Raw genomic sequence first — 27,753 nt, forward strand, 5'->3', positions numbered from 1 at the left:
ATCTGACTTTGGAAGGACCTCGGAGCCACGCAGCTGAAACGCTGCTCTAGAGGAGCGGGGACAGCCCTTCATTAGCTAATTGCAGGCCCGTAATTACAGACAGTGTCAGCGCGCACCGCGGGCCGAACCACCGCACCCCCCCGGGTTTCCTCCGCCCCCCGCCTTTAGGGCGCGTTGGTGCAGCCCCAGGCGCGGCCGCCTCCCCTCCAATGAACGCGGCCCTATCGGGCGCGAGTGGAGCTCTCCCCGCTCAATGGGCGTGAGGCTCTCAGCGCCGCGCCGCTCCCCATTGGCCGCGGCGGGGCGGAGGCCGCCCAATGGGCGCGCGGGCGGAGGAGGGGAGCCGCGTGCAGCGGGCGCCTAGGTCCCTTTGCGGAACGCTGCGGCGCGGCGCGCATCAGCCCTGCCGCTCCCTGCTCCCGCCGCCATGGCGCGGCCCCGCAGCTGACGGCGGGCTCCCGGCCCCTCTCCTCTCTCTCCGGCCCCTCTCCTCCTCCTCCTCCTCCTCCTCCCCCCCCTCCCCCCCGGGCCCCGGCTCGGGCTCGGGCTCGTAGGCGGCCGCTCTCGGCGGCGCCGGCTTCCCCAGCCCCGTCCCCTTCAGGCTTCAGCAGTCGGGCCGGGCGGCTCCCGGCCGCGCCATGAGCATCGTCATCGGCATCGGCGGGTGAGCGCGGCGGCGGGGCGCGGGCTGAGGCGTGGCCGCGGGGCTGGGGCGGGGGGGAGGCGGCGCTTTGTGGCGGCATGGCGCCGAGGGGACGGGGCTGAGGGGTCCCCGGGGCTTTGAGGGGACGTGGTGGGGAGTCCCCGGGGCTGAGCTGTTACCGTCGCTCTCCCTCAGGGTCACCAATGGCGGCAAGACCACGCTCACCCGCAAGCTGATGCAGGCCCTGCCCAACTGCAGCGTGGTGCACCAGGATGACTTCTTCAAGGTGAGGCGGTGCTCGGCTGCCCGCTGCGGGGCGCGGAAGGCGGCTCGCCCCGCTTCGGGCTCGGCGGTGCGGCTGGAGGAGGAGGAGGAGGCAGAGTGGCCGTGTTGGTGGGGAGATGGCAGAGCTGGCCTGGTTATCTGGGACTGCTTCTTTTGCTCGTTATCTGCATGCAGAGAAACCTGGTGGAGGGTTAAGATTGCTGTTTTTTAGCTTCAAACTTCAGTTTTTTGTTGGTTTTTTATTTTTTTTTGCTTTGAAATGGGGATCTAGCTCCCTGGTAGCTGTGCTGACCAAGCAGGTGTTTTCTTATCGCTGTTTCAGCCTCAAGATGAAATAGAAGTTGAAGATGGGTTTAAACAGTATGATGGTAAGGCCTTGTTACAGTGTTACCAAAACAAAGCGTAACTCAAAAAACCTAAGTACTTTAATCCTTTACATGCATTTTTCTGTGTACTGTCTTTGTTGCTAGATGATGCTTAGTCGCTGGTTAATGGTAGTTGTGTGTTTTGTCTCAGTGATTAGTGCATTAGATATGGAGGCTATGATGAATACCATCAACGCTTGGGTAAAAAACCCAGTCAAGTTCGAACGTTCTCATGGGATCAACAACACGCTGGATGCCCAAATCTCACCAGACAGGGAGGGAGGAGATAAAACAATCCACATTCTTATTGTTGAAGGCTTCCTACTTTACACCTACAGGTAATCAAGTTATATCTTGATTTTTATATGAATTATGTGACTTAACACAATAAAGTGTTGTTCTAAACCAAGAGTTAGCAGCTGATATTGACTAATGGTGTCACTAGCCTGAAGATAGCTCCAGACAGAGAACACAGATGTAGTGTTACCTTTCTGTTTCTTGCTACTAATGAAACAGACTAGCTGCAACCAAATGTGTCTCTTTCAGGCCACTGATTGATATTTTCCACCATCGGTACTTTCTTTCCATTCCATATGAAGAGTGTAAAAGGAGAAGAAGGTAAGTTTATCTGTGTAAGTTCCTTTGCTACCCTGATAACGTCTTAAGCAGCTCAAGACTTTGTTTCTCTTTAAAGTTTTTTTAGATAAGAAAGGATTAACACTAATGCAGCTACTGTATTGAAAACCTGTAGCTTCTTCCACTGGACAAGCCCAAAAGGTTTCTAACAAACTATTGTGTACATGACACCAGTGCTCAGTGTAAGATCAGTCTTTTCTTGGAATCCTTTCCACATCTTGCATGCTTTGGACCAGCCCATCAAATTCCAACTTTTTTTTGTATCTCTGCAGCTGTATCTGTTTTCAGCTGATGCTAAAGAGATGCTAAAGACTAACTTTTAACCTCAAAAACTACTCTGAATGCTACAGATTCAGGCTAGGGTGTAGAAGAACTGAGTGCATGATATGTCATTTGCCTAAATGGTAATTAGACTACTCTTGAATAATAATGTCTTAATTTGCAGTTCAAGGAATTATACTGTACCAGATCCACCTGGATTGTTTGATGGCCATGTTTGGCCTATGTATGTAAAGCACAGGAAGATAATGGAAGATCTTGGTGTTGATGTGGGTAAGCCTTCAATAACAAAAGTACTTTTGTAAGATTGTTTGAGGAAAATGTTTGTCAAGTTTAGGATATACATGCTAGTTAAGTGTAAGAGAAGAGTTGAAACTCTGCTGCATGGAGTATATTTTTCTAGTAAGTCAGGTGCATGCCCTTTAAATCAGGATCTGGCAGGCTTACAGAAGCATGATTCTATTATAGCTTTCTTATTTTACATTCTTAAGTGCACTTGAATGGAACAAAATCAAGGGAGGAGCTGTTCAATGAGGTGTATGGGCAGATCCAAAATAAGATTGAAGAATTACTTAATATGCAGGTATGTGTTCATGCTTGTAATTGGAACTCAAAAGCAACCTTTTAAAAGGCTATGTTTAAAACCATGAAGCTATAACTTGAAATACATTCATGTCTATCTTTCTGTTTAGAAATAAGTTGCTGATTCTTGGGACTGAAGATGATTCCTGTTTGCTCTGAGCTGTCTACCTGACTGCCGCTAAAGTTCCAGCTTCTGTGAAGACTCAATTATTGGATCTGACTTTGTTCAATTTCCCCTGAAACTGAGCTATATCTGGTCATAATAAAAAAAAAAGTATTTCCCCCTCAGCTGTCATCTTAATTTGTGTTTGAACCTAGTAGGTGTCCCCAGCTGATCTAAGTCTTCTCACAATCTCCTATTGAAAATTCTACTTGTTATGTTCATAAACTATAGTAAAACACAACAAAGGTGATGCTAAGTGGTACAACGCTGCTAGTGTACATAATGCATATTTATGTGACACAGGTATATGTAAAACACAAAGCTTTATATGGGGAAATTAGCGTGTATGAGGCTTTTATGAACACACTTGCTTTCATTAGTTGGAGAAACAAGTTCCTGTAATTGACAGGTTAAGAGAGAAGCTGAATAATGCAACTGTGCTGAGTTCTATCTGAGGAAAAAGGTTTGGGGTATAGTGATATGTCTTAAAAAAAATCTGGAAAAGTGAGATTATTTTCCTTTCAATAACCTGCAGTGATTTCTATAGTCTATCTGCAGTGCTTTTTGATGAAGAAATTAGGACTGAGGGGGCTCCTCAAAAATGAGAGAATGAGGTGGTTACTAGCGCATAGAGTCACTGAAAAACTTCCATTATGTAAGTTTATGGTCAATGATTGCTGTAGAAAGTTTCAGTAGGATGCTGTAGCTCAAACTTAACTTCAACCTCCAGCGTACATACAGAATTAGTTTAAGGCTTTGGTTTACATAGAAGAGCATTGAGTGTATAGTAAGGCATAGCCCCTAGTAGATGGAAAGTAAATTTGGGATAAAAGCTTCCTTTTAAAAAGTCAGTCTATTACGCGGTTGTCCAAGAAGGAGTATGAGTACTCATGCACTATGGCCAGTCCTTATGTTTCAAGAGTTTTGGCTGTGATCCATTACTTTACTTCAAGCCCAGATGCATTAGTTTCCTGATAGGAGCTGGTCCTCCCCAGTAGCCCCTAGAAAGGGAGAAAGTTGTTTCATCACATCAAAGTCATATCTGCACATGCTGTCACAATAGGTGTAAGGGGGAGGGGGATGTTTTACTCCCTTATGATACTTTCATTTACTAAGAGAGGAATGCTAGGGGTTTGTCTTGGAGAATCAGTTTTGCTTTAGCTAGGTTGTTTCAACTTGGCCAAGGGTTGTCCTTTTGTGAAGTTCAATACTGTTCTTGCACAAGCCCCCCGTTAGTAGCAAAGAATGCTCAAAAAGTTCACTGTACAATTACTGTTCTTAAAAGATCTTGTTATCCAGAACAGGTACTGGTACCTGTACCTGGCTTTGTTCTGCACGATCACACCACCTATGCCTCCTCAGACTTAAAATACTTACTTGAGTAGTGCATTCCAATAGAGAAAGGGCATCATATCAGCTTTCATATGGTACATGGTTATCCTCTCCTTACTCTGGTCAATGGGAAAGGTCTCCAAAGGCTGAGCATTGTAGTCAAACTCTGCTAGAATGACCTTGTTATAGCCTGTTACTAGTGGGCAGGAAGTATATCCATCATACTGGAAGGAAGAATACACCATTTAGATTAATCTGAGTAAAGGCTAGATTCTCAAGTATTGCGAGTTACATGATTAACATTAATATACCAAAGTAAGGTTCTAGGAGGTTTCTGCACGTAATGTTAATTCTAGCAGGCTTAAAAGGCTGACAGTTATGAGTTGATAATCATCATAACCAAGCTATTTGCTTTCAGTTGCAGATTGTATATTTACATAATGACACTACTTAAATTAGAATGTACCTAAACAATTGCCTAAAGGGCTTTGTGTCATTAATTGCTGGCTATTACTGTAACCAGCAGCAGAGATGACCAGTAGATAAGGACAAAAGCTGGTGCTGGCTTTAACGGACAGAATATAAACAGGTTCTTAAATATAGTCTTAAGAATTTCCAGGGGATCACAGCAGTATGGACTGATACTCAGGTCAGTACCCCAGGAATATTAACTGAGGAGCTGTGCCTAAAATGAGAGCTGTCTCAGAGAAAAAAAAAAAAAAAAACAGTCACAGGCTTAACAGCTTCTGGAGTACAAAAACTTCCATTTAACTCCTTAGAAGATCGTGTTCTGTACACGTGAGACAAGCTGAACATAGTACAGATATATAGGGTTTGTGAGGGTTTTCCTGGAGTAGGGATTATACTAGCCAACAGTCTTACTCCAAATCAGTCCACCTGCCCTGTCAACGAACCCAGCCCAATCAGCTTTTCAACTTCTTCCAACTCGGAAGGAAGGAAATAGATCACGTTTTTAAAGACAATACCACGAATATGAATTGTGCTACTAAATTACTACTATGACATAAGTAATTAGCCATTTAGCACCTCTACTGCTGACATGAAGCCCTTTCTGTCTTCAGTTCACGCAGTTTAACTGATTGTCTTAGCAGAAATTCCTGCATGAGAGTGGGTGTAACATTCAAGACAACTTCCCCTTAAAACAAAAGCTGTAGGTACCTTTTTAGTTGGCAACTGGTTCTTCATTACCAGGGAAATAGTTTTATCAAGCACTCCAGACTGGGCAGCTACATAACGAAGAGAAGAAGAAAAAAAAGTGTATTAAGGCTTTGCTTTAGACAGCAATTACTGTCGTTCTACTTTAGACAAATTGCTTTAGACAGCAATTACTGTCATACTGCTGAGCAAACAGTAGTAGCTGGGTATGTTAGACAACTGAGCTGTAATTGAACATACATGTCAAATCAGTCTGCAAATTTTACAGTCCCAGGTAAAGGAAAAAAAAAAATCATACTTGCAGTAACACTTTGGCCTCATTGCTTCCAATATGCGAAGGCTTAACAAAACTTGAGCTATATGTTTCTAGCCTATACCCATTCTCCCATGCTGAATTATACTTGTCGAGTCTTCCCAAACACTGAAGATTCCAGCACACTGAAGTTTGCTGCAATAGTTGCCTATACCACTCTTCACATTACTCTATAGACCCTTGGATTTGATTTTCTTTCTTTTAAAGTTACAAAACCATGTAAAGCATTTTTATATTGGACCCTGTGACTACAAGAATGAACACGTGATTCCTCAGTAGAGACTTATCAGCTGACACATATGCATGAGCTGCTACGATAGAGTAGAAAGTCTGGTTGCTGAATAATGACAATGCAAAAGTAGCACATTCATTTTACGCCATTCTGTGAACACAGAAAATAGGATTAGTCGAGCTGTCAGGCATCTGAAATGAGAACTGGGGGTTAATGGCATCAGTACAGTCTTTAGCTCGTCAGTTGGCCCAGGAGACTTAAGTCCTTTAGAAAGATGGAAAAAAATTGAAGTTCAGGCCTCAAGAGTAACAAACGAAACAATCCCTCTGGTTTAAAAGCTTACTGTCACTCCCACACTTTCCACTGCACACACAAACACACATAGGCCTTTACCTACAGCTGCAGCAGTTTTTGATGTTGGGAGGTTGGTGCAGTCTCCAATACCAAAAACATTAGGATACTTTGTATGTTGTAGAGTTTCCTTATTTACATCTACCCAGCCGATTTCATCCGAGACAGGGCTGTTGATGAGTACATCAGGTGGCCCCATTGGAGGCGTGACATGAAGCATTTCATACTAGGCAGACAGAAAAGGCACTAAATGTCTAGTTTATCAGAGCAAATCATACTTGTATTGATGTAAGGAATTAAAAACATTATGAAGAATTATTTTTTATTTTAAACGTGGGTATATAGAGTGAAATTTGATCTCAAATTTGAAGTGCATCCTTTCCAAATTCTTTATTAACATGAACCTTATCAGGCAACTCCATGTAAACTGGCCTAACAGAAGTTTTCTTTCCTCCATATATATGCCTGAGACATTCCCAAATTATACTAACAAGGCATACAGGACTTCAGGCAGGGTTTATTAAGTCATTCCCCCCGCCCCTGCTTCTTTCACCTTAGTTTCAAACCTGAATCTTCTGAAATTAAAGTACTACAACATACTACAAGGAGGAAATGGCAGTATACAATGGAGCAACAGATTACATTGTTATACTGTGGCAGTTACATTACAGTACATACAAAGAAAAAGGACCAAACCAGAGGCCTGAAAGCTTCTCACCTGATGAACTTCAGTCACTCCAGGTTTGTCCAGGTTTTCAAACACAGCTTCCTGCTTGTCTGCTCGAACTTCAACAAGGTTCCACTTATAGTTAACAGTAATATTCCTCTCCTTTATTATTTCTGTCAACGCATCAGCATACTTCTTAACACCAAATATGACACCAAGCGAAGTGTTGAACAGTATGTTTGCTTTGGGTCGTTTTCCTGTCTGCACAGAAAAATCAAGTGAGCCTTTTCTATTTACAAAGATAAGCTAGCAGAAGCAAGAGAACTATGCCACACTACTGAAAAGTTAATAGAACAGTGCAGTTCAATAATTAATGTAGTAGTAACATCAGAACTCTTCAGATACAGTATTTCACAGCATGTTAGAAGCCAGACACGATACATCCTTGTACCTTAATTCCTACGATACTTTACCCCTTCATAGTAAGGTACTGAAGACGTCCCCCACACAAATTGCTAGGGAAAAGAGATGGCTGCAATTTGTTGAACAACGATGCTGTGTGCAGGTTAAACATCTGTAGTAGCATTCTGAAACTGTCAATTCTATGCATTATTCAGATACCCAGTAGGTTGGTCACGTAATTTTAAAACATATATGGAGCCTGACACTTCTACTCGAAGCTGTCTTCTGTTTCCACTAAGCTTGCTTTATTTAGCCACTAAGCTTGCTTTAGTAGGCACTGGCTACTTAAAGCAAAAAGAATGACAATGTAAGCCAGCATGATTTTAGTGTACCACCTGGAGTTGTAAATTAGGCTGAGAACAGTTGTATCAGTAGCTCACCAGAAGCAGGTTAAGCAGTTCATTCCTTATGAATTCTGAATTCTGCAAGTTTCTCCAGTAATAAATAAATGCAAAATGCTTATGCACAATTCAGTTAGCTTCATTTAGTAAACATTAAGAACAGAAAAGGCAACTTGGTCACTTTCATTTAATAATCCTGAGTCACATTTTTCCCATGTGTTTTTTTATTTGTTTTACAGATAATAAAAACCTCTTAGAAAAAGCCTTCCATATGTGGTAAGAGACATTGTCAGAGAGAGGAAAATACTTACTTTCCTCCAGTAGGCCTCTGATAAATACATGATTTTCTGAGGAGCCCCTGCACATTTCACTGGAGTGTTTGGGAAAGTGAAGATAGCATTTCCTTCCTTGAAATCTTGCAAAGCTTTCCATGTTTTCTCTACCGTATGAACTGAATAATTGGAACCTATTTTAGGGTGATGAAAACCCTCAGGCAAGCCTTTGATCTAAGGAAAAAAAACAAAGGTTTAAAGTACGGACAGCAAGAATTTTGTCTTCATCATCAAGTATTAAATGGAGACTTAAGAAACAGCTATTTAAGAAAAAAGAAAGCTCATACAAATCTGCTAGTTGGTATTTTTGAAAATAAGTTTACCAACCAAACAGATATTTCCAACAAAATTTAGTAGTTGCAATATTTACTGAAATGACTGTGATCTGCAACATCTGTACTGTAACTGTTCAGTGCAGAACCAGACCCAAGTTTTTGTAGACTAAAGCACAAAATTCAGAGTAAGAACAGAAAAAGTCACTACCACATCATTTTAAGTAAAAAAAAAAATCACGCTAAAAAAGCATTATGAAAGTTTTCAATCGCTTTATAACTTCTCACAATACTTAGTTGCAGATATCTGTATTTCCTGAGGTTGTTTTGCTGCAGCTCTGTCTCCAATAATTATTTTCCTACTAGTACGCCAGAGCATCTGTTTATGAGAAAGGCAGTTGTCCCTCTTTCAAAATAATTGATTGCAGAACTTCTGAGAGAAAACTGAGTCATGTTACATCACTGCAATGTGCTTGAGAGATTACAGTCTACACCAGGAACTATGCTGCTGGTGAAGACAAATGAGAGCAACCATCCTTTTTAAAATGGCCACTTTGGTTTTAACGCCATATAAGCCTGTTACTATGAATTTTATTCACTAAATTCACCAGAGAGTAATAGTGATTAACTGTATTACATGGATTCCACTACCAAATACTGAATTTCTGAACACTGTATTTATTTTTTTCAAGCTGTACTGCAGAAATTTAAATGAAGACTGAGAGAGACACTGAGCACAATGCAATTCCTCACTCTGCTGATATAATCAGCTGAATTCATCTTGTGTGACTCTAGTTAACTAAGACTAACTCTTGCTTTGTGTATGCATTAGGAGCTATTCAAAAGGAGAGTCAAATACATTATTAGTTACTACATCATATGCTGGGCAGGCTAAAGCCAGGAGTGTCAAATCTCTCCAACACCTTGTCTTTGTGTTTTCCTCTTCCTATGCAGTGCTATAATTATTCTGGTGCCATACCATGAGTTTGAGTGCCACTGTAGAAAATGTACAAGAAAACTAGTAGATGGGAAGGGTCCAAAGGCATATTCACACACAGATGTAACAGCTGGTTCCTTTTGAAGTGTACCCTTTAAAAAAGGTGGTAGAGAGGGGTCGAATTGATTCTTCAGGACACGTTTTACTAACTGCTCTGTGTTCCTCATTTCTGCTTACATTAGAGATGCCTCAGACTGCAGTCTGCATACCTCATTCTCTCATCACAGACTACACTTGATGTTCAGATTTAACTTGCTGTCCCATCACCTGGTGCTGCCATAGAGGTGCCACAAAGCTATCCTAAAAGACCTCCCCATGGGTAATTTGAGTTTTTACACTCAAATCTGTGGAGGGACACACTTAATACATTAGGCTGCCTTCTGACTCTTTGATTCATACTAGCATTCAGTATCCTGCAGTTAAAAAAAAAAAAAAAGTATGCTGAAAAACCATTTACATTAGTGAATCACGAGGGCATATGATGCCATTAAAACTAGTAAAAACATGATTACTATAAAAGAAGTACCTTTTCGTAATGCAGACTAATCCCAAGGGCAATTATCAGATACTTGTAAGATATCTGTTGTAGAGAGGGGAAAAAAAAAAGTATTTTAGAGAAGAACAAAACCAACAAACAAAACATTATCTCAAAGAAAATTTAAGATGTCTGACAGCAATAGAGTCATAAGGGCAGGCATTATGAAAGTAAATGTTAAGCTGTAATAATAATTTATCGTTAAAATGCTAACTGCATTAAGAGTTCTACACACAAGCTTTGCTATACAGGAAACCAAGTGTTTTGAGCAAACTATTCCACCTTTTGTATTCAGTTCTCTATAAAGAGGAAAAAGACTCATGATGACAATGTCTTAAGTTGAGGTTATTCTAACCTAGTTATCTGTAACAATTATTAGAAACAGATTTTAGGATCAAGTACTTCTCATAAGACTAAGCAAATTTCCTAGCCTCCTCAGTGCTTGGGAAGGTTTTGCTCCATAGGTAGTTCCAAGGGGATCTGCAAGTGATGGACAGACACCAAATAAGTGACTGAGACTAACATTTTTCTGATGTTATTACCTTGACATCATTCTCTAGCCTGATGCAGTTCTTATCTGGATCCAGTGCCATAACTCGAGACTTAATCCACTCAACACCTTTAGGCATTACACTTTCTGTTGGACGTGCAGACGTTTCCAGCTGCTTTGCACCAGCACCAACCAGGGTCCACAATGGCTGATAGTAATGAGTCTGAAAGAAATGTTTAAATGACTATTTAAGAACAGTTTACTTAAACTTTAAGATGCAGGTACATCACTTCAAATAGGAAGTAATGTGCTATTCTCAACCAAAGAGCTGTATAAATAACCAAGAGTTTTGCCTGACAAAGCTGAACGGATGCATGCATCTCTATGACAGAGCAACAAATTTCAAGTGAAGCTTACTGAAGGCAAGTTAGTTGGCTTCTTCTCCACAGTTAAAAATATGTGGGGCTGAAGAAGGATGAGAACCAGATCAAACTGGTCACATATGTAAAATGCTTATTGCTTTCAATGTGAGAAGTCTTACCTTACTTGGTTCAACAACAGCCACATTTTCTGCCCCGACTTTCCTCTTCATCCGAGCACTCATGGTGATTCCACCAGAGCCTCCACCCAGAACAAGTACTTCATAATAATCCTTGGCAGCACACCTGGCAGCTGTATGTAAACCGAGGGAGCTCATCTTCCGTGCTCCTGGTTTCAGCAGCCATACGCCAGGACGGAGACAGGAACAGGACAGCACTACTCCAATTGCTGCCATCTTTCAGTAAGCAGGAAGCTACAAGATAAGGAAAGGCACCAGTTAATGACAGAAGGCAGAGTTCCTATTTATTTATATGGCTAGATGAGTCTCCAAGGCAAGAATTGTAATACTAAACCTCTGTTGCAGCCAAGATACTAAGTTTGCAGACTGATTGCAAGCAATTTGAGAAAACCATAAAAATTGATCATGGCCTCTGCCAGGAAATTAAAATTTCCTACAAGTAAATGAATTCTAACAAAGGGTAATAAATTTTTCAGCTTATTTTGACAGGGAAGTGCATCTGGTGCTCTAGCATAGCTGATGCATTTGCTGTAACATTTACTGTTACACCAGCTGTAATATCACTACACCCTGAAGAGATGAGTGCCACAAGAAAGAAAAGGATTTCCTAGGTTGCAGTGTGGTGTGGTTGTAGGATTTAATGTTGAAGATCACTGAAATACTGAATAAGCGAGTTGTGCAAACATACCGAGTGCCATTCCACTGTTGGAAAATAAATCATTACATTTGTATTTGAATGCCAACATAGATCAGCATATGCACACAGCAGACGTTCCCCTTCTCCCCACCTCTCGGGGGTGCAAGCCATGATGGCAAGCATGACAAGTTTTCCAGTGCTATGAGCAAGGGCATGTGTACTCATCTGCTGTTGCAGAAGTAAGGAGCCCTAGGCTTGACAGGAAAACAAAGTTCCATGAAACAAGAGTTTACATCTTCCTACATTTGGGATCTTTAAGTACACCTAAAATACTTATTTCTCTGTCCATGATCACCTCTTAGCATTTATATCAGTAAAGCAGCTGGAAGCAAAGGTCAGAAACCAATCCTTACCCTTGCTAGAGCTGCACCTTTTCACGTGACAAGGAAGAGTCAGAACCAGGAGGTGGTGGAAGCTTGACAACTGTAGTCAAGTGCATAGTGCAACTGTTTTACCTAAATATCAGTTAATGTTAATCTCCAAACATGTTTCTCTCCCTGTGCTAGAGTGAACAAGAACTTTTCCTTTTCTGAATACATTGCCTGCACATGTTGAATATCAGTTTTTAGCTTTTCAGCGATAAAACAGGTATAAACTCATTTTAATTCATTTCCTTATTGCAGCATTGCCAATAAAGAATGAGTAAGCATTGTAACCTGAAAATCAACTTACGACAAGATTTTCATGCGTACTTTCACCTGCCCCCCTGTATTTAATCCCTTGAATCACCAGGCAAGAACTGCAGCTTTTTCACTTCTAAAGGGTAAAACTCCTTTATGGCATTTACAGAGAGGAGTTGGAAATCTAGACCAGAAATTTCAAATATTAAAAAATAAATAAATAAAATCCAAGGACAACTCCAAGAACTCTCTGCTACACTAGACATAGCTGAGCAATTCATTCTGCACCTTCTGTGTCATCTTAGCCTCACCTCTGTGTACCCTAAATTCTTCAGGAAGTCCCATTATTACCTCTCAGAGTATAATTAGTTTGGGAAGGAGAAAGAAAACATGTGAGGTGTCCTCTGCAAAAACAATTTTATTCACTTTGTTTTAAAGGAAGTTTCCAAGATACAGACATAGTCTTCTCATCCTCTTCCCTGTAAAAAAACAGCAACTCTCGAGTGAGTTAGTTTCACTTTAGCAGGATGTTTATTGTTTATCTCGTGCAGGCTGTTCTTTAAAGTGGACAACCTGCTCAAGCATGCAGAGGAAGTTGTAGCCCTAGAAGTAAGTTACCCGGTGGAGATGTGTCGTGCTCTCTTCAAGTCAGAAAGAGGAATTTTTGTGACGAGTAATTTCTGCAACTTCCGTTTGTGACAGTTTTAAGAGGTACATCCTGTTTCACCAAGCTCGTGAACAAAGGGTTTTGGTTTGGTTTTATTAAACCAGCAGAACAGGCACTGTGGCCTGCTGGTTGACAGTACACAGCATGTCCAGAACAAGACTTCATGTTTGTAGTGCTAAGTAAGGAATAATTATCCTCTCTGACCAAACAGATCTTGAAGTAAGCATGTTTGTAAGCATACTTACAAACACACAAAGACATACCCTAACTACAAGCAGTCTAACAGATGAGAATGCAGCATTATGTTGCTTTTAAGTTGTTTTAGAGCACACAAACAATCTGAAGTGCCATTTGCAGACAGGTGTTTAAAAACAATCAGCAAAATCCTTCATATTAAACTCTCAAATTAACAGGTCTGTCAATGACACACCAGTCCTCTAATTTGGGTACAATAAAAGGGACGGAGGAATTGCAGAACAAAAGTGAAAGAAAAAATAGAAAATTAGTAATCAGCCTACTGAATTGAGCTGATGTCTTAAGCTTTTCCAAGACCTTTGTAACATACAGCTTGCTTATCTAGTGTCCTTTAAACTATATACGACAGAACATCCCGGCTGGCACTAGCCTTGTATCGCACGAAATCACGTTCCTGATGAAGGACTGAATGCAAGTCTTGGAGCTCTGGCTAGAAAGGTAAAGCCCACGGCACTTCTCCATTTAGCGAGGGCTGCACTTTGCCTGAGCCAGTTCTGCTGTTTCAAACTAGTTCTGTCACAGCAAGTAGAACTGTATTCCTATTGCTTGCAAAGCACTGTTTGTTACAGCATGGGCAGCTTGAGTAATGCTACTGCAGTACAACTTGTGTAGCACACGTAAAAATCAAGTCACACTGTGACTCTGAAGTTCACAAAAATGGTATTTCTACCAGGAGAGGTAGCATATCTAAGTTTTTTTCTTTTATTTTCTTTTTTTTTTTAAACAGACTAAGATTGAAGGTAGTCACTAACTCCACTCATAAATCTCCTGTCCCTTTTACTGTAAGGCTATTTGTAGAAAAATGAGATTCACAAAAGAAAAATGTATTGATATGATAATCAAAGATTGCATGCTGCACGCTTTTGGAATAAATCTATTTAATACCGAAGAAAACATGATTAAAGATCAGACTGAGCAGGAGAGCTCCATATTATCTGGTGCTTGTATGCCATCGAGCAGGTTAAGGTGGTATCAACAGAAGAACACTGACTTCCCAGTTAAAAACTAACAAATATAGGAAGCACCTCTCCAGAATTAGTGACCTATGTACCTTTAAGAGACCGAGAAAACAAAACACAAGAACCATCTTCATTAAGCTGCTCTTAAAAAGCAAACAAATAACATTTCTACAAGCATCATGGAGAAAACGATTGCCAGCTTTTTTTTTTTTTTTAATTTGCTTTAAAGAGAAACCTTGCTAAAAATGGGCTTATTAATTGATGCATTATAATTGAATATTTTTGTGCATTTTAGCTAATTGCCATCTCCACACAAGAAAGCAGATTCAGCAAAACAGGACAAGCGCTCCTCAGCTAGTCCTGTGCAGAACCCAGCACAGAGCAGCTACAACCCACCCATGTGCATTAAAGTTTCGGCTACAACCTCAACCTCCCCCCAGCCAACGAACAAGCTCCGAGGGTGAAAGTTGTCTTGGGTTACGGTTCTGCATGTATTAATGGCCGCAATTAAATAAAACCAACCTCTAATGGATAAAGACACGGACAGTAAGTCCGAAACAAGGCTGGTAACCACAGCCAGAGCGGCTAAAGAGGGGCACCGAGGCTCAGAGGTGCGTTCTCACTTCCCAGCTCCGCCAGCCGACCCAGCACCGCACCACTCGCTCGGCGCGGGTACATCCCCGGGCCCCGGCACATCCCCGGGCCCCGGCAAACACTGCCCGGGCCTCACAAGCCGGTCGCCCGGCAGCCATGCGGGCTCGCCCAGAAGCCAAGGGGCCAGCAGCCCGGCGCCCCCGCACGGGCGAGACGCGGCAGCTGTCAGCTGCGATGGCCCGGGGGGGGACCCCGCACACCCTTATCTCCCCCTCCCCACCGCTCTCGCCCACCCCCCCAGCCCCGCACTCGCCTGCCTGGTGCGCCGCCAGCCGGGCCCTGCGGGGAGGGAGGGAGAGGCGGGGAGGGGGGCAGGGAGGCCGGGCGGGAGGGAGGCCAGGAGGCCGGGCCGGGCTGGGCCGCCCCTGCGCGATAAGCAGCGGCTGCTGCCCGGCCGGAGCCAGCCCCCTCCCTGCCTCCCGGAGCCGCTGGCTTAGGGTAACTTTTTTCTCCCCCCCCCCCCTCCCCAGGTTTCTTTGTATTGTAAACCAAGTGGTCTTACAGCTCGCCACACGTAAGGCTGGAGTCGCAACACGTTAAAAATATGTGAAAAATAAAAAGCAAAGTGCCCCTGGGAAAGCAGGCTGTAGCTCACCTGCATGCATGGAGGAAGAGGAGCCTGCCAGCCCCAGTGCCAGGCTGCTCCTGTTCTGCCAACTGCAGCACGCTGCTGAGCCAGATCTTAAAATACTTCTCCCTACAACTTTATAGGGCCTTTGATTTATGGCTTGCTGACAGGGTGAAGTAATAACAGTTGTTAATCCACTGAATCATATTTGTCAAGCCAAGAAAATCCATGCAAAGATTAGAGCTGAGAGTAAATACACAGGCAAAGGTACTTATGCCAAACCATGATAGGCATTGAGCAACCAGTAAATCCAAAGCATGTGTAAGGCCATTTCCTTCTCAGGCTTGACCTTCCCCTCTTGGCTCAAAGTTTCTGCATACGTAAAGCAGCTCAGCTGATAAACAAGCAATTGTAGAAAGATGTAAAGAATAGGCAAAATATGTGGAGAAGTTCAACTGCAAAATACCAGAAAGATTTTCCACTGTCTGCAAGTAAAAAGCAAAAGATGGGGATGAGACAGTCTGCAGAGTGCCAATTTGAAAAGCATTGTGTGTCTGTCTCCTGAAGCATCCAGGCACGTGCACTGCAATCAGATCCCACGCAGCAGAGTAGGAACAGTTTCTGTCTCTGTTCCCCAGTTGTCATTCACCCAGCACAAGCACATCCGCCCCTCCTCGTGGCCAACCAGTAGCAAACACCCATCATTGCTTGAACTGCTTGTCCACGTTCTGTGTTATTTTGTGTGCTTTGTTACTTCTGCTTCTAGGAAAGAAACTTCAGTTGCTTTTCTCAACTTACAGCTGAAGGCTGATAAGCGTAACGTCAATTTACCTCTGTTCTCAGAGATGTTCCTTGCCAGGTAGGAAGGGTGTTGGAGGTGAGGCTGCGGTACTTTAGCACCTGAAACAGAAAAACAACTTCTGCCTGCTTGTGAAAACCCCCACCATCAAACATGGTCAGTGGCTGCTCCCACATAAATACACAGAATAAATCCAAAAAGCCCGTTTAGCCAAAAGGTATTAATTTCAACAGGACAGTAAACACCTTTCGACAGGTTTTGACAAACACATATACTTGCATGGATGTTACCAAAGGGAAAGCATACTGGGAGAGCACACGGTGTCTTTACAAAAGATGTTCACCAGCATGTTTTCCACCTGACTTTAAACACTGGAAAACTAGCAACTTCCATTAGGCTGCTGGAGGACAGCAGCATTGTTTTCAGGTGGGGAGGTGACAAAGGGCTCAGATTAACTGTTCTATAATTACTCTGGTAGACTGTATTTACACAGGATATTACTCTTTACACGAGTCTCAGGTGACGGGAAAAAAAAGTCTTGCTCATCATAGCAATAAGCTGTATTGTTATTTTACAGGCATAGTGTTCTTACCAATGTACACATGGTCTTGCTTTCACAGCTGTGCTGGGGTATATATTCACTTTACCACGTGAAACAAAATAGCCCGACCTTATCTATTGTCTGACATAGCCATGTTAATGACAGTGCACAATTAATTCCTTCTGTACGTTACTATTTTAGAAACTAACGCCTTTGAATGTGTACAGATTTTGAAATTATTCTATATCAAGTTTTAAACTGATTTGTTGCATTTAGATGCAAGCCTGTGAAAGCTGAAGTCTGCTGCAACTTTTCTACACACTGCCCCCCACACTGCTGTTCACATTTGCCAAGCAGGGTGTTTGATTTCCTTTCTTAAGCCCCATGGCTTGACATCATAGAAATAAATGGATAGATGGGAGCACAAACTAGAAGGAACGGAAACCCTGAGTTAGCAGGTGCAGCCAACATCTATGATTTAAAGCTATGTGGCATATCATGAGCAACACTTCAATATACAGACTGGAGGTAGACTCGTTATCCCCCAGATGTCGTTGCCAACAGTTACTACTGGAAGGAAAACAGTTTCTTCACATGAGCACTGTTGTGACACTGTCAGGTACCAGTAGCACAGATCTTCCCTGTCACTTTTAGTAATTTCAGATATTCTTCATGTAGACTATCAAATCACATGTCATATCATAGAGCTATGGGCTGCCTTGGTATCACAAAGGACTGGTTAGAAGATGTATTACGCCGTATTATGGTAGTGGCAGGGATGGGGGTGTCAGGTTTTGGTGTCTGTGATTCTACAAATAGCTTCATTGAGGGCTGAGGCAAGTGAAATATGTACATGTGCACTTCAAATTTCTGACAATCAGTACTACTTGTGCCAAAACTACTGGGATTTCAGCTGACACTTTGATTTAAACAATATATATACATATATATCTTTGCTACCTTGACATACTGTCTTACTGAAACTTAGTGCATACTATCTTGCCTAGAATCAACAGCCATATTAATATTCATGCTGTTATATTGTGGTCCTACAGGTTTACATCACTAAACCCCAGTTCTTCAATATATAGCATTCACACAACTAACCCAATAAAAAGAAAAAAATCAATTAGACTACTTAGATTTAATGGAATTTTAAAATACTTACTCCTGCGGGTCAGGGCATTAGAAAGCCAAGTTTAAAATTAAAATATAGGGAGAAGAGCAGTGCTGCAAAGCAAACAGTAGGTGGCAGAAAGCATCTATTAAAGCATAGTTGGGAATAAATCAGCCAGGGAACTCTCTCAGATGCAAGAATCCCAACAGCACAGTTAGAGAAACAACCTTCGTATTATTTATGCTCTTATCACTCAGGTCATGATACAGCCTAAATACAGATCAAATATTCTGTTGCCATTTTCCAAAGGAAACATACATCTTATGAACATGGCAGAGTTACTACTGCCAGTGAAAAGGCCAGATTTCACTGAATTAAAAAATTATCTAACGTGAACCTGAACAATGATGGGAGCGGGTACCCAAATTAAGTGTCCAGGTTAACAATACTAATGATAGACGCCCAGGAAACCAAGATTCCCCAGTCAGCACTGATCATCACATATTAATCCACTCAGCAGAAATTCAAAGCAATACTGCACATTTAAGTATTAATTCCACCACAGTGACTTGCTAACTTAAAAATAAGTCGTATACCAAGTATGAAACAGTACAATGAGATTGTTTTAGAGCTGTAATTTTATCTGTTTCTCTAAACAATACATTTAACTGTAACTCTTCACCCGGATTAAAAAAAAAATCAGTAAGAAAGTGTCCAACACTACATTTATCTAACTGATAAATCATTTTTTCCTAAAGCCAAGCAAGACTAAATGCAGACAGTAATAAGATTATTCAATCTAGCTGTACATGTACTAGATGCCAGTACACTGTGGTTATATTAATCCAACATGGCATTTACTTCTTATGCATTAAGACATAAAAGAGTAGCATTTGAAAGACCAGTATCTAATGGAGATAAATTATAGCTTTAACTGACATAATTAAAGAGTTCACGGAATTAATAAAGACGTTATATAAGCTGCCCAAACTTTCCCCAATTTGTTTTTCTCCCCTTTAATTTTAATAAAATCTCTCTAAAAGTTTCTTATTCATACAAGAACAGAACTTAATACAATTTTAAGGGAAAACTATCAACTATATTTTTACATGTGTTTGTGATTCCTCAGGCAAGCACTGCAAGCTTTTCTTCATTTGATCAGGAATTCCAAAGAAATGCTGAAACATGCAATTGCAAAAGCATCAATTTCTATGCTTAGAATTCTACATTTTCAGTAAAAGTGGACATGATTTTTTTTTGAAAAAAAAAAAAAACACTCCAAAGAAGAAACAAGCAAACTTAAACAAACAAACAAACAAAAAAAAAAAACAGAAAACAAGAGACTCCAACTTGAAAAACTAAATTGGATACTACATGAGGCAACAGAAAACAAGAAATATTAACGGAAATTAATTCTGACTAGTATACTTCATGGAGGCATCTAATTCCATATTATACTTTAATAAGAACAGTTTAAATTCCTAGAATCTAGTTTTGTAGTTACATTACAAAATACAAAAAAACAAACTTAAAACAGTATTTATGTACATTCTGCTCCAAAAATGGACTGTAGAAAATTCTTTACATTTCTTTTAGAAATACACATAAACCACAGCACAGGTCAACAATCCACTGGCAATTAAGACGAGAGAAATTCAACCTAAAGAAAGTACACCCATGGAAAGTTTTAATCTGTTACTGCTTCGGTAATAGCATTTCAGTGTCCCTTCACACTACTTTAAGGAATTTGTTCTTCTTGCTCCAAAAGATCAATGCGGTTGACTTTCTGTGTTGGATGACTACTTGTTACAGTAGGTCTTTCACAGAAAAAGATGAATATTAGCAGTGGGAAATTAGGACTTCAGAAAGTTATGAGTCCAGGCATGTATACAACATGTAAATCATCTAAAATTGAAGAAAAATAAAAAATGAGGCACCCCTCTGGTGCCTTACTGTATGTGTTTCGTGGAAAGTTTCACACGGCCTACCCTTCGTCTTACTTCAATACATGGCATTTACATTACTACTTAAAAATAACAGACAACACAACTAGTTTGTTAGACTGTAGGACCAAACAGTTTAAAGCTCTTTTGCCAGTCTAAACCAGATGTATGTTCCTTTGAGTGGGAACTCACACCGAGTACTGCAATTAATTAAACTCACAGAAATGGATATCGACCTCCATACAACATTTGCCATCAGTATTCACCAATAATAGTTCATTATGCTGCCCTCACACAGATTATCTCACATAGCCCCAAAGCACACATGAATAATTTGTTTAGGAAAAAAGTTAAATGCAGTTTTTCCTACAGACTACTAAATTTCACACGAAGCAGAAGCTGTTTAGTTTTGGTTATGCTTCAACTAGTCACACAATGTGAAGAAACTATAACTTTCAGTCCTGTAGAAATCTGCCTAGACCAGAGCCTTCCAGTTGAACCATTACAGAAGCAACAGTTCATTCATCTGACTCAAACGTTTGTAGAAGCACAAAGTCAATAATCTTTGTATTGTGCACACATCAATTCTGAGAATCTTGCGTTCTGCTTTATTTTATTTTTTTTTAATTTTTTTAATGATTGCTCCCCAACCCATTCAGCTGGAAAGTGATTCAAAAGTTACTTTGAAGCTGTTCTTAAGTTACCTGACAACAACATAAAAAAAACTGCTTCAGTAAGGTGAACTTTCAGGCAAACGCACCGGAAATCTCATCAGATCCATGGCATTGAAAGGAGACCACAACTTCCTGAATCTGAAAGTTTCAGTGAAACAGTCAGACTCTCAGTGTGGGGACCAGAACCGAAGTTTGACAACTATCGTTCTGTATGCTGTCTGAAAATCATGTATGCCAGACACCAAACAACTCTTAAGAGTTCTCAGTACCAAAAGAACAGATGGAAATATTAGAGGTATTCAAAGAACTGTGATTATTAGGTTCTCCTATATATATATATTTAGAAAAAAAAAAAAAAGAAAAACTTACATTATAATAGTATATAATAGTATCAAACTGCATAGCATTACAAAAGAAGGCAACTTGAATGGCTGAAATGAAAAATGTCAATGTTTCTAACTGATTATGAACATTCTGGAATTTATAATAGCAGAGTAGACTGTTGCTAGTAACAACTATAGCCCAATTTAATCAAAGTCTGCCTTCATTCCAGAGAATGCAGAAATGATTAATTTGTACAAGTTATTGCATGCTCTGCTTTCATGTCCTCCTAGCAGGTTTTGCTGTTAATTGCTTCTCTCTTTCAAGTTCCTTCTCACGTTGTTGTTCTTGTTCTAGTTCTTCTTTCTGCCTCTTCTGTTGCAGCTTAAGTGCTCTTTTCTAAACAGAAAAGAAAAATTTTATGGCTGTGTTTAATTTGGAACTGTAAACAACATCCCTCCCATTCTCTTAAAATTCTCTTCTCCAGTCTACCCTGGTTATGATCAAATGTTCCATAAGCAATTTATCTTTTCTTCATCCCTTCTCCTTTCATCGTTCCTTTTAGAAAGAGCAACTCTGTGATCCACACAGGGGAGAAAAAACAAACCATTTTCTCCTTGGTCTCACTAAAAGTCATCATCTGCATTTACCAGACAGAGCATGTACTGTGCATTGTATTGCCTCTGAGAGAAAATTCTCTTCACTGAACACGCTAAAGGACTAATCTTGACAGAACGTAACCGGAGACTGCCTATATAGCATGAAGTCAGTAAACTGATGCCACTCAATACTACATTAAAGAGAAGGAGAAAATCTTACAGTTATGACAACCTAGTTTTCATTAGAATAGGCAATTAGAAATAGGCATTAGAAACTGAAACAATAAAGAGAATTAGTTGGCATGGAGTTGATTAAGAGATTGATGCTTTTTTCTTTCTCGTACTGCCTAAACACGATGACAGCACTGAGATTTACTAATAGTTCGGATGTTTAAGTTTAAGCAAAGAAAGCAGTAAGCAAAAGTTTAAAAACATACATGGTTTGGTGCTACCAAAAACATGGGAAAAAACATTTAAGAATGGAATTTAACATAGATTCTATTTTCATCAGAACTGTGAGCATGCATCCAAAATAAAAGCTAAGTCAATAATACGTAATTCAATAGCTATGTTACAAAGTAGAAAAGTTACCCCACTCACTTTTAACTTAGATGTCTTCTCATGGAGCATCATCATTTCGTTTCTAATATTCACTAACTTGCTGTGATAGTTTTTTGCTTCTGAAAACTTTAAAAACATAACAGTTAAGGTAGTGACTGTCAAGTTGGAATAGTTTGGGTTTTTTAATAAAGCTACACATGAAAACAGCAAACACAAACATAGCAATTACCTCAACAATTTGATAATGGATTAAACATATTTGAGTTTTTATATACAGTTTACATACATCAATACAGAAAACCACCATATCCCAACAGGTACACCTGGTAGCCTACTGAATTAATATTCACTAGAATGGAATAAAAGTCTTGCCAATTTATGCTCCACATATCAGTGTTTCAAGCATCCTTCCTGCTAGTCTGGAGAAGTGCACAAAGCTCACCTCAGTCCTACTGGAAAAACTGCATTTGCTTTGGCTATTGGATTTGAACTAGACTTACTACCACTGGCAGACTGAGTTTGTTCTTTCCTCCCAGTGCCTTTTCTATTTAATGAAAACATGCTGGTTCTGCACCCATCTCCAGGAGGAATTTATCTCATATCTGCACTGGTTGGTAACCTTCCTGTAGGTCATTAAGAACAATGAAAATACACAAGTTGCTCCTTGGGTAGGAGGAGAATCCATACTAGCAGAGATTTAGAAAAGCATTCATAGTACTTACCAAGGCATCGACATCAAGAATGTAGTTACATTCTTTAAATTTTGTAATTTCTTGTTCTAATGTTTCTAGTAATACCACTTGGTTCTGTCTGAAACAAGAAAAGATCCATAAAACCAGAGTAAAGCAGCAGAGATGAAGGAGTGTAAGGATATACTGCGCAAGACAGGTTTTCAGAGCACTTATTTCTAGCTCAGTAAATCAGTAACATCCGTGATGGCAAGCTCTTGTACCGTTATACTTAAACTTTGGAGAGAATTTTGTATTTTACAATTTTTTCAACTAGCCCTTTAAATAAACACTGGCTTTGATCATAGAGGCATAAATACATGCTTCTCAGTATCAGACTCTTCTTATGGATTGCCAGCTGATTTCAATAACGATACAAGTAAATGGTTTTTGCAAAACCCCAGCCAAGCACACACAAAATCAGCTTTTTGCTACCTAACATTATACAGGATGAACAGTTGAAAACCCTTGATGATATAGGCACTAGGCAGGTTGCAGTGACTAAACAACTCTTTGGGAGGTGAGGTTGAATGTGGGGGGAAAACCTATTAGCTCTTGACTTTCCACTCAGTTGCCTCTGAGTCATGCTGCAGAACAAAGTTATTTCTGTATGGAACTTGCGTGGATCCACGGTGCTTATTAAGAATCTTCTACCCCACACAAATCAGCTAAATTCTTCTCAGACACAGGCTGTCTTTGGCAGGCACACATTATGCATCAGGAAACTCAAATCAATGTACCCTAAAGACCTGAGATGGCTCTATGTAAAGCCTTCTCCAGCAACATTGCCCCTGTGGCAGGTCCAGTCTGCATTTGAAACAAACTGCTCTCAATTATCAGCGAGATACCAATATACAAAGAATCCTTATCAGTTTAGCGACTTAACTGTGTTTTCTCGGTGCATCTTTTGCAACACAGTTTAAAGACTGGACAACAAGCAATATACTGCACAAGCTGCTTTCAATATGAAGGTCATCAGTGCAAAAAAAGTCTATATTTTTTGGCAGACTTTCCACTATAGAAGTGAACAACTACATAAGATACTTGCATGTCTTCTGCTATGTCTGGCTCAGAGGATTTTAGTATTATATGTTCTTCAGTCAGATTTCCAATAGGCAACACCACAGCTTATACACCTCCTAGTATTCGTGCATATCACTTAACTAACCAGAATGTCACAGTTGGAATACCACAGTGCTACTATCAAATATTTCAGTTAAGGACTGCTAGAACATTGCACTGAAAAAAAAAGGCAAACCGTTATGTTTGGAGCTGCTTTTAAAAACTTGCTTACGTAAGTTCATGTAGAGCTGATTTTGATCGCTGAAGATCTGGCAAATAATGAGAAATCAATCCTTCAGTTAACTGCTCCACAGCTTTCTCATCTATTATAGGCAGATCTTCTACTACTCCTTCATCTGGAGATGCATCGCTGGAACCTACACAGGGAGGAACAAGGGTGAATGGGGCAGGTCAGCATTTACTAAGTTTCACCTAGAGCAACTGCATTTTCCTGGTTAAAAATTAAAGGCATTTCAGCCTCAAGTTGTAGTTCTTCACCCTTTATCTGCTGAATGGTGCTTCTTTTTCCCTTCCTTTTCCCTTCCTCTTCACCCTTCCATTGTTCACAGCCCTATATGACGAGCTTCCTGGTGTGTGGTTATCCCACAGCTGAACAGTGAGAAAATGGGCAGAGGGAATGAGAATATTCCAAAAACACGTTGTTAAACAGTGTTAAATACTAAAATGTACTGAGGAAAACAGAGAGGGACTGCATCAATTATTTGGGCTATGTATCAAGAATAACCTAAACAGGAACGCACGTCTCGCTCTCAAGGTCAGCGAGCAAACCTATGACTATATACATATACATATACATATATATATATATATATATAAATTCAGAACTGCCTTCCTGGAAGCCCCCCGTAGAACACCACTCCCGAATCCGCAGCCCAGGCCCCTAAATCTCCGCCGCCTGCTCCTTCCCCGGGCCACCCAGGGCCGGTTCCCGTGCCGGTGCTGCGGGTGGGTGAGCCCCCGGCCCTGCCGTCCCCCTCACGTACCCAGCGGCCGCTCGGGGCCGCCGGCGGCCGCCACCTCCGCCTCCTCCCGGGTCCAGCCCGCGCCGCTCATGGCTGCCGCACCATAGAGTCTCCACAGCTCCGCCCGGCTAGAAGGGCCGCCGCGCCAAGCCGCACCATAGAGTCTCCACTGCCGCGCTCGGCTAGAAGGGCCGCACCTCAGAGCCCTGGGGCCGGGCTGGGATGAGTCGTGCCCTCAGAGAGCTGTGGCCTCAGTGAGGCGGCACAGCACGCTGTAAGCGGCGTGCGTCTCGTCAAGGTCGTGTTCGTCTTCGTAGCGCGATGGCAACTGTGGCGCTGCCACCTGATTAAAAACACACCTGCTTTCCCTTCTTGTTCTGTTTTTGTCTCTTGTTCTGTTTTCACGTTAAAAAAGAAACATGGCCCGAAGCCGGGCTGCAGCCACAGGACACTGTCATTGAGCCTGAACAGCCCTGAACCAGCTCAGGTTCAGCCTGAGCTCAGTTCAGCCTGCTTAGCAGTGCTACTTCCCAGGAGTGATTTCTAGGGAAAACAAGGGAGATCATCATCCCAAAACAGGCACACGTGAGGCGTGGGAGTTTCAGATTTGTGCTGCTGCTTTGCCTGTTCCAGGCCCTCCCACACCTCACAGAAATAGACTGACGATTGGAATTTAAAACTGGTATCTGTGTCTACAGCACTTAAAATGTAGGTAGTTATCAAACCAAATACTGCAAAACCAAGACTGATAGCAAGTGTCTCATTTTCCTGTGTAAAGTGATCTGTATTTCACTCAGCACTGGGAATTCTGTTACAAGTTTGGGGGTGGGAAGTAACTGCTTCCCAGGTTCGTTACCAAGTACATTATCCTGTGAAGGACTAAATGAAGATTTCTTCTAATAGATAACGATATTTGAAAAGGAAGTTAAGTGAAACCTATAATGAAGAACATAAATGGTTGGTTGAAAAGCATACTTACCTGCTGGTCTAAATATTTGGTTTCAAGGAGTTGTGGGGAAAAAAAAAAAAAAAAAAAAAAAAACGAAAAAAAAAAAGTACTAATATTACTGTTGTTACCTAAAAATAGGATACTGCACAACAACAACCCCCATGACCCATGGAACTGTATGTACAATAAAACAGCTTTAGTTAAACAGAAGGAAAATCATGCTGAGGATATCTCTATATAATTAGGTTAATTGGTCTTTTAGTCCCTAGATAGCAGCTGAGCTACAGAAAGGAGACTACAAAGAACCTAAAAGCTGATTGCACTTCTATCCATCCAGGGGCAACGTTTGTGAATCTGTGTTTAATATCCTCATACGCTTCCTGTCTTTCTCTCTGTCCTCTTCCTGTCCTCTGTTGGATTCCTGCATTTACTTGCTGCTCCTAATCTCACAGCAATGCAACGTTTATTTTCTATCTCCAGATGCTTGTCTGAAGTTTGTATACAACTTTCTAGCTTTCTTTTTGAGGTTTTAGCCTCCCAGCAAGATTGCAGGCTCATATGCTAGCAAGCTGTTATATTTTAGACTACTGACTATGCAAGTGCCACTGTACACTGTTATATGTCACTGTAACACCAAATAATCAAGGCTGCTTTTCAGCTGCATTGTGGCAACTGTGTTCAGAAACTTTTCATGCAACACTCACCTACACATTCTGGATTTTATTGTTGTAAATGATGTAAGCACACCTACATGGAAAGTAACTCCCCCCACAGAAATCTGAGTAAAGCTAGAATAAATTAGCTTGAGTTGTATAGCAAATAGTATGTTTGAAGCCATCAGCTTTGAAAGTGCTGTATGACTTCAGGGATGACAGCATGAAAAGGAAATACTTTGCATTAATAGGTTACTTCTTAAAAACTCTGTCCTGATTAAGTAAACACGACTACAGAGAGAGTACAGCCTTGACTGTCATTATAAATAAATGGAGTAAAACAGGGCATTACAAAAAGCTCTGTTCAACAGAATTTCATCTTGATAACACATGACTTGATTCTTGACGTTTCCGAAAAATCTGGTCATAGTTATTCAGTGACAGGCAAACTGGCAAGCCCTGGTACACTGCTGAGGGCAATAAGTCCCCCCAGCCAACTGTCCTTACTTAGCGCTAGATATATCTGTCCCTGCAGGAGGGGCAGCAAAATGGAGCACGAACCCACTCTTCAATCCCCCGGTACAAAGCCACATTTTCAGACACAGTTTTATAAGCAGTGGGTTTAGCCGCTGACTTTCCCTCTCCTCCCTGGCTGGTCATTCATGCTTGTGTGCCCTCTCGCACTTGTGCTGGTTCAATTGGTGAAACACAGAGTGAGTCAAATGACTCAGAGAGGAGCACAAGAGCACTAAGAACAGTTGAACTGGAACATACCTGGGAGTGTTTTCTTAGTCAGCAATGCTGGCTTAACAGGGCTCCAGCTTCAACTGCTCATTCCGACTCCCACACTGCTCACTGCCCCCTCAGTTGACATATGGAAGTCTATGCAAATTGTGATCATGGAAACAGTTTCAGCTACACATACAAAAATATCTCACCCCCCTCACATAATATTTTTTAATTTTGGCCCATTTCAGGAACCCAATTCATTTTGTGGCCCCAAAGCCTTCATGCTGATAACCCTGCTAGGGAATTATGAAAGGTGCAGGGGATGGCACCTCTTTATCCACCTGAGGAAGAGTGACATGAGATTACATGCTCAGGAAAATGAACCCACTGTAATATAACAAAGCGTGGTAGCGTTTATTTTTGGAGAACGTCACTGCAGAGAACAACAATGCTAAGCCTCCATCCAAGGCCCATTTACCATACTCGTGTCCCCTCCGGCAGGGTCTGTTCCAAGCAGGCGCTTGCCCCAAGCTCTGCAGAGCCACCCGAGCGCTCCGATGTGTGCCAGAATCTGCTCTCAGCCCTCGCGCAGAAAGGAAGTGCCTTTCTCCAAAATCTAGCAGTTTTACACAACTCTCTGATCTAGGCAACTTCCTTCAACC

The 27,753-nt window shown here is 41.3% G+C and overlaps 3 protein-coding genes across 6 annotated transcripts; 1 reads left to right on the forward strand and 2 right to left on the reverse strand.

Moving 5' to 3' along the window:
- Positions 1 to 318: 318 nt before the first annotated feature.
- On the forward strand, positions 319 to 3,078 carry LOC118251550 (nicotinamide riboside kinase 2-like). 3 transcript variants are annotated; one of them, XM_035553758.2, is made up of 8 exons: positions 319 to 664; positions 839 to 929; positions 1,251 to 1,296; positions 1,445 to 1,631; positions 1,840 to 1,911; positions 2,375 to 2,481; positions 2,700 to 2,791; positions 2,901 to 3,078. In XM_035553758.2, the coding sequence occupies exons 1-8, from the start codon at positions 639 to 641 to the stop codon at positions 2,904 to 2,906; spliced, it is 627 nt and encodes a 208-aa protein (XP_035409651.1). In that variant the 5' UTR covers positions 319 to 638; the 3' UTR covers positions 2,907 to 3,078. The 3 variants fall into 3 exon arrangements, with proteins under 3 accessions (XP_035409651.1, XP_035409649.1, XP_035409650.1); XM_035553756.2 differs by having other exon boundaries at positions 331 to 664; positions 839 to 1,019; XM_035553757.2 differs by having other exon boundaries at positions 331 to 664; positions 1,200 to 1,296.
- Positions 3,079 to 3,259: 181 nt separating this feature from the next.
- SQOR (sulfide quinone oxidoreductase) lies at positions 3,260 to 16,086 on the reverse strand. Of its 2 annotated transcripts, none has more exons than XM_050712899.1 (10): positions 15,460 to 16,086; positions 10,995 to 11,246; positions 10,506 to 10,676; positions 9,955 to 10,008; positions 8,139 to 8,333; positions 7,076 to 7,285; positions 6,400 to 6,583; positions 5,465 to 5,532; positions 4,331 to 4,509; positions 3,260 to 3,954 (listed from the first exon to the last, which is right to left on the reverse strand). In XM_050712899.1, the coding sequence occupies exons 2-10, from the start codon at positions 11,226 to 11,228 to the stop codon at positions 3,897 to 3,899; spliced, it is 1,353 nt and encodes a 450-aa protein (XP_050568856.1). In that variant the 5' UTR covers positions 11,229 to 11,246; positions 15,460 to 16,086; the 3' UTR covers positions 3,260 to 3,896. The 2 variants fall into 2 exon arrangements, with proteins under 2 accessions (XP_050568856.1, XP_035409646.1); XM_035553753.2 differs by lacking the exon at positions 15,460 to 16,086 and adding an exon at positions 15,118 to 15,278.
- A 4,714-nt stretch (positions 16,087 to 20,800) lies between these two features.
- Positions 20,801 to 25,021, reverse strand: BLOC1S6 (biogenesis of lysosomal organelles complex 1 subunit 6). Its single transcript, XM_035553759.2, has 5 exons — positions 24,782 to 25,021; positions 24,010 to 24,154; positions 22,710 to 22,797; positions 22,027 to 22,113; positions 20,801 to 21,226 (listed from the first exon to the last, which is right to left on the reverse strand). Exons 1-5 carry the CDS (start codon positions 24,849 to 24,851, stop codon positions 21,107 to 21,109), a joined length of 510 nt encoding a protein of 169 aa, XP_035409652.1. The 5' UTR covers positions 24,852 to 25,021; the 3' UTR covers positions 20,801 to 21,106.
- Between the last annotated feature and the right edge of the window lie 2,732 nt (positions 25,022 to 27,753).

Source organism: Cygnus atratus, chromosome 11, assembly GCF_013377495.2.
Source record: "Cygnus atratus isolate AKBS03 ecotype Queensland, Australia chromosome 11, CAtr_DNAZoo_HiC_assembly, whole genome shotgun sequence".
Taxonomy (NCBI): domain Eukaryota; kingdom Metazoa; phylum Chordata; class Aves; order Anseriformes; family Anatidae; genus Cygnus; species Cygnus atratus.

Excerpts from the sequence above, each read along its gene's own strand:
- LOC118251550 (XM_035553756.2), top strand. The coding sequence starts at position 639 with ATGAGCATCGTCATCGGCATCGGCGG. Across the intron at positions 665-838 it reads ATCGTCATCGGCATCGGCGG|GGTCACCAATGGCGGCAAGA; the intron begins GTGAGCGCGGCG and ends GCTCTCCCTCAG. Across the intron at positions 1,297-1,444 it reads TGGGTTTAAACAGTATGATG|TGATTAGTGCATTAGATATG; the intron begins GTAAGGCCTTGT and ends GTTTTGTCTCAG.
- SQOR (XM_050712899.1), bottom strand. The coding sequence starts at position 11,228 with ATGGCAGCAATTGGAGTAGTGCTGTCCTGTTCCTGTCTCCGTCCTGGC. Across the intron at positions 8,334-9,954 it reads TTAGTCTGCATTACGAAAAG|ATCAAAGGCTTGCCTGAGGG; the intron begins GTACTTCTTTTA and ends TTTTTTCCTTAG. Across the intron at positions 4,510-5,464 it reads ACCAGTTGCCAACTAAAAAG|TATGATGGATATACTTCCTG; the intron begins GTACCTACAGCT and ends TCTTCCTTCCAG.
- BLOC1S6 (XM_035553759.2), bottom strand. The coding sequence starts at position 24,851 with ATGAGCGGCGCGGGCTGGACCCGGGAGGAGGCGGAGGTGGCGGCCGCC. Across the intron at positions 22,114-22,709 it reads TTCTTGATGTCGATGCCTTG|TTTTCAGAAGCAAAAAACTA; the intron begins GTAAGTACTATG and ends ATGTTTTTAAAG. Across the intron at positions 21,227-22,026 it reads AGAAGACATCTAAGTTAAAA|AAAAGAGCACTTAAGCTGCA; the intron begins GTGAGTGGGGTA and ends TTTTCTGTTTAG.